The sequence below is a fragment of the Emydura macquarii genome, unplaced genomic scaffold, assembly GCF_026122565.2.
Source record: "Emydura macquarii macquarii isolate MOO-44397 ecotype Brisbane River unplaced genomic scaffold, CSIRO-AGI_Emac_v2 contig_1390, whole genome shotgun sequence".
Lineage (NCBI taxonomy): Eukaryota > Metazoa > Chordata > Testudines > Chelidae > Emydura > Emydura macquarii.
In genome coordinates, this window is record NW_027131527.1 from 21,458,920 (window position 1) to 21,467,740 (window position 8,821).

The 8,821-nt window shown below is 44.9% G+C and overlaps 1 protein-coding gene across 1 annotated transcript; it reads right to left on the minus strand.

The window, feature by feature from the left end:
- Positions 1-2,952: 2,952 nt before the first annotated feature.
- Positions 2,953-5,355, minus strand: FGFBP3 (fibroblast growth factor binding protein 3). Its single transcript, XM_067552972.1, has 2 exons — positions 5,301-5,355; positions 2,953-4,320 (listed from the first exon to the last, which is right to left on the minus strand). Exon 2 carries the CDS (start codon positions 4,221-4,223, stop codon positions 3,462-3,464), a length of 762 nt encoding a protein of 253 aa, XP_067409073.1. The 5' UTR covers positions 4,224-4,320; positions 5,301-5,355; the 3' UTR covers positions 2,953-3,461.
- Positions 5,356-8,821: the final 3,466 nt, after the last annotated feature.

An 8,821-nucleotide genomic window follows, 5' to 3' on the forward strand; every position in this document is an offset into this window, starting at 1 on the left:
TATTAAGGCCTGGTCTACACTTACCTTCAAATTTAGCAGCAGCTGATGGGAATTAGGCAAGCTACTCAGAGTAGCTTGCATATCTGCCGTTGACTTTGTAATTCCTCTTGTATGTGGCGTCTTTGCTGTGCTGCACCACGTGAGGGGGTGGTTTTAACACGTCAACTTCCGGATCGATTGAGTGGGTCTTCACTGACCACTCAATTGATCCAGATAGATCGATCTGACGGCGGTGAATTTGCCACCGTCAGTGAAGACATACCCTAAGAAACCAGAATCTTTCACCTTTGCAACCTATTCAGTGGATATTCAGCTATTCTGTTGAGCCATCTTTTATCTGGATCCACAGTTAGCTCCTGTGGATTGGAGATTGCTTAAGGACTGAATATTCTTATGTTATTGGCTCCCTTCATCCGCCGCGCCCCCCCCCCCCCCCCCCCCCCACACACACACTAGTTCCTGATTTTAATCGAGTCTTCAGAGCAGCTATTTTTCACTAGCTTTTCACTTAACAGCTGGAGATTAGCATTCAAATTTTGGTTTAGATCACAAGTGAAAATCTTAGAGATGTTTACAAATTACAGCATTGCATGCCAAATATAGTTTTTACTGTTGTGTTGCTTAGCTATATTTAATGTTGTATTCTAATTTCTTATCTTCTATGTTGTGGGATAATCTACTTATTACACACTACTGGGGTATTGTTTCAAGAACACATTAAAGGATTATTTCTGCTGCTTTCAACATAAGAATTTCCATACCCGATCAAACCAATGGTCCATATAGTTCAGTATCCTGACAGACAGTGGCTGGTATCAGATGTTCTGGAGCAACAGTTCCCAACCTGGGGTGCGGGAAAGTTTACAGGGGGCCCGAGAGGCTTCAGTAATATTGAGGTCATTTAGTCCTCTGTGCCAGCCGGGCACAGCAGCTTCAAGCCCCACACTGGCCGGAGCGGAGGAGCAGCCCCTCTAAGGGAGCAGCAGCCCTGAGCGCCACACTGGTCAGAGCGGAGGAGCAGCCCATCCAACCCCAAGCTGGCCAGATGCCTGAGCGGAGCAGCCCCTGGCAGTGCCCGCCCGCCTCCATTATCCTCAGTCCATGAGGGACGGGAAGAGGTGGGGCCACACCTGGCGTGCAGTGACAGCTGCAAGAGGGAAGGCTCAGTTTCTTACTCAGGTAAGAATAATTTATTATTTATGTAATTTAGTGGCATTATTATTATATGTTTTTATAGGTGAGCAAGACCTTTCACATCAGTAAGAGTGCCAGAAATGATCAAGTGTATAAAGAAATCACGAAGAAGTTTGTGACATTGGGCATCTACTGGACTGCCTGTCAGTTCAGAGACTGAGTAAAAGCAGAGTTTAGGGGCTATTATCCTGAAACTGCTTCACTCTGGGTGGACACCCCCTAGATATCAGTGAGGCTCAGGTGAATCTGCCTACATAGATGTGGTTGGAGGACCAGGACTTAAATGACTGATTTGTGTGTCTAAAATATCAAGCCCAGCTAATAAAACAGCCTACTTATATAATTCCACTTGTAAAGATGGGATAATGCACCATCCATGTGTGAAAAGCACTTCCCCTGCATTTAAACGTTCCTTTCTGCTAACAAACAACCCTCCCATTGACTTCATAACTGAGACTCAAATCTCAGTTTACTTTTAAGAATCCTTTTCACACCGATTTGAAACAGGCTCCCTGCCCTACTGCTGTTGGAAGTCAATCAGAATTTTGCCATGGACTTCATAATAGTGTAACAGCTTTTAAAGACCAAAAGCCGTATTCTTCCAACAATTTTATGTGAAATTCCCATGGGCTTTCATGGACATTCTCCATGCAGCATGAGACAATTCTGGTTTTCCTTTGATGGTTTGTATAAGATTGACATTTTGTTTACATTGTTGTTGTTTTTTTGGTTTTTTTTTTTTTTATAATGATGATGATCTGATTCAACACAAAACATCACACTTTGCCATTATAAGCACAAGTCTTTGATTTAAAAAAAAAAATTGCCACACTTTTTGAAGTGGAGAAGAGAGGCAGCTAATATTAATTAAAACCAACTCCCACAAACACTTAGGTACATGAGTAACTGTACACGATAGAAATCCTACTGAGTTCAATTCAGTGGGCCTATGCATGGGTATTGACAGCTGCAGGACTGGGCCCTAGATTTGTTTACAAAATTCAACACAATCACTGTATGGGCCCAATCCTGCAAACCTCTCTTCTCTCCCCCTTCCCCCCCCCCCTTTTTTTTTCTTGTAGGCAGTCCCATTTTGGTACTGAAGAAAAGCTAGTTGCATAGTTGAGGGTTTCCATGACTGAGCCTAATGACAGCCACACAAGTCAATGTGCAATCAATTAATTGAATGGGAAATGCATACACAACAGGAAATAGCATGAATGTGAGACTAAATATAAGTGAAGGACCAGTAGAAAACTCACAGAAAAGGATCAGAAAAAAGTAGATATGACTTTGTATTTTTAAAAAGTGAAATGCACCTAGAGAAAGTAGGTCCCCTTCAGTAAGTGTTTCTCTGCAGCGCCACAATGCAGGACCCAAGGAAAGGAGAACGCAATAGATTATGGTGACAGCTTCTATAATAGCCACATAAATGTTGACTGTTAGGTCTCTCTTTTCACAAGAAACTAGAAATAAGTTTTGTATGAATGGTGGGCTTCATTAGGGTGAAAGGTTTGCACAATATACTCAAAGGGGCTATAATTTCATGGTTGCTCCAGTGCTGCCTGGGCCTTCTGCTACTTCTGGAAACATTTAAGAATCTAACTTAATCCAATTTCCCCTCCATTCTTTAGGGAAATGTGAACAGTTAATTAAGGTAAGGTGCTGCTTCATCCACTCTTCAGTTGTTACTGCAGGACGGTTTTGTCATCCCAGCCCCAGGCAGGCTTCCTCAAATCAGAGATCTCACACACACACTGCTGTAAAAGAGTTGCATCTTTATTAATGTTGTGCCCATCATCTGCAGTACAGCTCAGTGGCAGACGTTTGCTCCCGCTGAAAAAGGGGAGGCCCCTTCCCAACGAATAAACGTGATTAAAAGAAAATATCCCGTGCTGGATCGTAGGCTGAGGGGCGCACGTTATCCCGTCCCAGCAGAAATCTCTGACACAACAGCACCCATGACATATGCCTTGGTGCTTGTTTAGTGTGGCAGGAGGGACTGGTCAGTCATGTTAGGCAATAACTCCCCCTTCCCCCAAAGGCTTTGCCAGAGCCCCCCCCTCCCCCGGGTTAGTAGCGGCTGCAGGGTTAGTACGACTGAGTGAAACATATCCTCCACCCCGGACCTGACAGTGCCCACGGCTGCACGCTCCCACCCCCAGCGGCACCCGCCCTCCTTCCCCTCCCCCCATCTCCCGCCTTCCTCCTCACCACAGCCCTGTGCCCTTAGCCCGCCCCCACTGCTACCCCCCTCCCCGCCCGCCTCAGCCGTTCCAGAAGTTCACGAAGAAGCTGCAGAGCGAGTGCCACTGCTCCGCACAGTAGGTCTCTGCCAGATCCTCGGCCAGCTCCGTGGGCGGCTCGGGGCTCCCCCCCGCCGTGGGCGGCCGCTCCTCGGGGGGCAGCGGGGAGCCGGGACCCCCTTTCCTTTTGCCCGCTTTGCCCCGATTTTCCAGGGCACCCAGGTGTGCCCCGCTGCTCATCGCCTTGGCGCCGGCGGCCTCAGGCTGCTGCAGCGTAGGCGCCTCATGGGCCTGGCCCCGGCCCTTGGCTCTGCCTCTGGCTGGGTCCCCGGCGGCCCCCGGCGCGCTGGGGCTAGGGGGCACCAGGCGCAGCTGCGCCTCGGGCGGCCCCTTCTTGCTGCTGCAGAGCCGGGCTTTGAGCGGGCTGCTGTCCTGGCAGGGGTGGCGCTTCCGGCGCAGCTTGCCCAGGATCTGCTTCCAGTACTGGCGGCCCTTGGCGGGGTAGGCGGCGCAGCGCTCCGGCTGGCCCCGGTACACGCACTGCAGCCCCTCGCTGCCGCCCCCTCCAGGCGCCCGGCAACTCAGCCGCAGCTCGGTGGCCTCCTCTCCTGGGACCAGCTGCCAGCTGCACACATGCTGCTCCCGGGTAGAGAACTGCCCGGATTGCGCCCGGCGTGCGGACTGCTCCGCTTTCTCCGCCGCCTCTCGGCCCTGCCCGCCGGCGGCGCCCCGCAGGCAGCTCAGGAGCAGGAGGCTCAGTGGAAGGGCTCGCGCGGCCCTCATTTCACTAGGTCAGCGGAGCTGCTGCGGCTGCCTTTTGTCATGCAGGGGCCTCGGGGTATCCGTGACGGAGCTGGGGGCCCTGGGCATCCCCCGAACCCTAGAGAGAGAGAGACAGACAGGCGCACACTTAGCAGGGGCATGCAGCAGAGCGGCACAGGCATGGCTAATTATCATTAATATGCACTTCTAATCAAGCACACGCGCCTCGGCAGCGGCCATGTCCCAAGGGGATAGGTCAGTCATAAATGATAACTAACTGTTGGGTCATGGTTTTTATTTATGGTGCACTTATAACGCCTTTATTAAGCATAACTAGAGGGTTGCTGAGATAGTTGCCTTCAATAATCGACATTAATACTTGTCATGAATATAGCTGTTTACTTCAAATCTCTCTACATATATTAATTTATTAGTGCTCCCTAAATCCCAATCAAATATAAAACCAAGGGATATCCTGCTCTTAGTCTTTGGCAGAAAGGGTCATTCAGAAACCTGCACTGTTAATTACAAAAGGCACCACCTCTCTTCACTCTGCACAGATGGGTAGTTTACCATAAATAGTTTCTGTTCCTGAGGTATTCACTTGTGGTTTTATTACACAAACTTGAAATTGATATATTGAAGATAGACAATGCCATCATTTGCAACAACAAAAATCTGCCTTTTTTTTTTTTTTGCTTTGACAGATTATGTTATGCAGATTGGTTCTTAGAACACATCAATGATAGACAAAGGGTTTTCTCTACAATAATGTTTTTCATTTTTATGATCTCTATTTTTCTTACATGGCTAAGACAAGTTAAAAACCTCTTCAGTGCATTCCAAACTTCTGTTTGCTATATTCCCCAGTGCAAAATAAATTATCCAAATTAGTTAAGTGTTAAAGTCTTAAAAAACAGTAAGATTTTTGTAAATATGGATACAAGGCCACTGGCAACATGCTGGGAAAACAAATCTCTTTCTAATTACAGCATCAAAGAAACTATGTGTCTAGAATTCACTAACAAACCCATCTCAAAACAAAACTATTTCTCTCAAAATCAGATCCTGTTTTCCTTTTTTTCTGGTTAAACTTACCGTGCACTGTGTGAGGTGGAGCAGTCTACTAGAAAAGGGTGTGCATCTGCTTGTAGGATTAGTCTGTGTTAGAAGGGTGTATGGAGCATGAATGTATTATCAATAGCACAGGAGGGGCTACCCCAGGCTATGCCCCTCCCCAGCCTGGTGCATGCAAACGTACACATACACCCACCCACAGAGAGAAAGAGAGAGTCCTTAAAACAGAACTTCTTTGACATAATATTTACATGATTCCATTCAATGATAAACCTATATGTTGCCTGGTTTATAAGGCAATGTGTTTAATTAATCAAATATTATTCACTTGTTTGGTATGGTAGTGTGTTATTGACTCTTGTTTTATTTGCTTTAAGGAAACTGCAAAATAATATTCCAGAATAATTACTCTGGAGTAGCTTCTTATGTGGACACTCTTATTTCAGAATAAGAATTTGGTGACTCAAAGTGGACTTTGAAAGTGGATTAAGCTAAATCAGAAGAAGGCCCTCTTATTCCAGAATAAGAATGTCCACACAGGGAGTTATTCTGGTACAACTATTATTGACCTTTACATCAAGGTGAATCCTGCCCATTTTAATTAAGTAAACATATCTTTTATGAACAGTCATTTATTTAATTTGACTGAAAGTGTCTGTCCCTCAAGATTTAAGCACTGGAATAGAATATAAAGTACTTACTCTGTGCAAAACAACTAATCTGGGCTGGGATCTATATAACAAATCAATCCTGAACCAATCATATTTGGAAAAAAAAAATACTCCACCCTTTCCAGAAGTAAGAGCAACTCCATTCCTCTCTATCCTCTTTGTATGACTGAGATATGAGGACTACTAGAATTTACATCAGCAACAATTTCTCTAGTCTCTAGATACTTTCCACCAGTCAAACATACAAGTTTCAAAATGTCATTTTCTCAAAATAAAATAATATGTAACATGCTAGCTCTGAATGTTTTTCCTACATTGCTTTTGCTATTTTTTAGTTTTGGTCTGTGACAGGGCTTTGTGAGTAGCTATAAACAGAGCCTTCTTTCCTCACTTAGAAGACACAAGACGTACTTAGAGTAGGAAGGCATTAGGTAGCATGAGTGAGTATGGAAGGTTAGGGTACATCTACATAGAGATAAAAGCCTGCAGTTAGCCCAGGTCAGCCTATTCAGCTCCCCAGACATAGGCTGTAGGATTGAAAAATTGCTGTATAGACATTTGGGCTAAGGCTGAATTCTGGGACCCTGTGAGAATAGAATTTTTAGGTCTGCAGCCTGAGTCCAAGTCAGCTGACTCAGGCCAGACAGAGCTGTGCTGAAGGGCTTTTATTTCTCTGTAAATATTCCTTTCGAGGGGATCATTTGCACCTGTAGGGAGTATGATGCGCTAATTAGCTCACCAGCTAGATAGCTTGGAGACTAAAAACAAGCAGTATAAAAGAGTGAACCAAGAGTGGGTTCCTGTGGTTGCTACAGTGTAGAATTATAGAATATTAGAGTTGGCAGGGACTGCAGGAGGTTATCCAGTCCAACTCCCTGATCAAAGCAGAACTAACCTCAGTTAAATCATCCTAGCCAGGGCTTTGTCAAGCTGCAGCTTAAAAGCCTCTAAAGATGGAGATTTCACTACCTCCCTAGGTAACCCATTCCAGTGCTTCACCACCCTCCTAGTGAAAAATGTTTTCCTAATATCTAACCTAGACCTCCACCACTGCAGCTTAAGACCATTGCTCCTTGTTCTGTCATCTGCTACTACTGAGAACAGCCTAGCTCCATCCTCCATGGGAACCCCCTTTCAGGTAGTTAAAGGCTGTTATCAAATCCCCCCCATAGTCTTCTCTTTTGCAGACTAAACAAACCAAGTTCCCTCAGTCTCTCCTCATAAATCTTGTGCTCCAGCTCGTTAATAATTTTTGTTGCCCTCCACTGGATTCTCTCCAACTAGTCCATATCCTTTTTGTAGTGGGAGGCCCAAAACTGGACACAATACTCCAAATGCAGCCTCATCAATGCCGAATAGAGAGGAATAATCGCTTCCCTCGAGTTGCTGGCAATGCTCCTATTAATGCAGTCCAATATGCTATTAGCCTTCTTGGCAACTAGGGCACACTGCTGACTCATATCCAGCTTCTTATCCACTGTAACCCCCAGATCCTTTTCTGCAGAACTGCTGCCTAGCCCGTCGGTCCCCGGTCTGTAGCTGTGCATGGGATTCTTCCATCCTAAAAGCAGGATTCTGCACTTGTCCTTGTTGAACCTGGAACTTAAGGTAAGAAAGAATGATAGTAAAGATACTTGATGAAGGTGCTGTGAGTGTGGTTTAATCACTTGAACGGCTTATTAACCAGGGTTTCTACAGCTGGAGGGAAAGCTTGCTTTTCTGCTCATAGTGTGTATGTGTGAATGGTGGTAGTAATGAGGTGCCCTAGTCATGGACTTGGCCCCAATTGTGCTGGAATGTACAAACAACAAAAAGACAGCTCCTTCCCCAAAGTATTTATGTTAATACTGATCTAATATTCTCTGTTCTCCCAGCTGGTATTTTCTTATATACTAGTCAGTTAGCAATAACCGTCATGGTTGAAAATGCGATTTATGGTATTGTTCCTGTATTTCTTGTGCATTCAAAATTCCAGTTACTTTCAGCTTACAGTTCTGTTTACTGCCATGGGAATTCAAGATATGCAAGCAATGTAGGGTCTGGGCCATTGTTTCTGGCTAACTAGCAAATAGCTATGGAATGAATTAAAGGAGTCTTACATTCCCATCTGTGTTGTAAATTCTGTCCAAAATGTATTAAATTTATAAGCATTTCCAAAGAGTTTGTCATAATATCCAAATGCTATACATGAGTTTCAGACAATCAGCGTGATCAGGTTAGAAGTGACAGGCAATTTTGCATCCTTCTCTTCAGTTAAAAGTTTAGTTGTTTTGGGGTGTGTTGCCAGACTTTCTTCTGCTTTAGTTGTTTAGTGAAGGCTTTGAAGCGCTGGAACCTTATCTTCTTGCTCTTCTGTGAAGTGCCTATTGTTGACACTGTACCACAAGTGCGTAAAATAGAATAGCACAGCATTTTCTGGAGATGTCAGTGGTATAGAACTCTCCTTGATCTCTTTTGGGAGAGTTCTCCTTGATGTTAGGCCTGCTGTTGAGGTGGCTTGTCTACCAACTCCCTTGAGTTCAAACCTGATTTCTGTTAATCATAATCCACCAAATTATAATCAGTACTGGGTGGTACCTAGAAAGAGTTAGTCTTTGAGATATCTGGGTCCTATTCCATTGAGGGTTTAGTAGATGAGTACCTGAAACTTGAGTTGGATCCAGTGGTAAGCAGAGAACCAGTGCAATTTGTGCAGACACAGTATCATGTGCCACCTTCTGCTAATCAAGATCAGGAGATAAGTGGCTGAATTACATGGCAGCTGTAAATTCTTTATGAAATATTTGTCGTGATCCCTGTAGAGTGAAGATAATTGCTCATCTTGGTTTTGCCTTTTTTGTAGCACACCCAAGCAATGACATTTTGAATTTA

What these genes read in the sequence shown, in the direction of transcription:
- FGFBP3 (XM_067552972.1), bottom strand. Translation starts at nt 4,223, where the DNA reads ATGAGGGCCGCGCGAGCCCTTCCACTGAGCCTCCTGCTCCTGAGCTGC.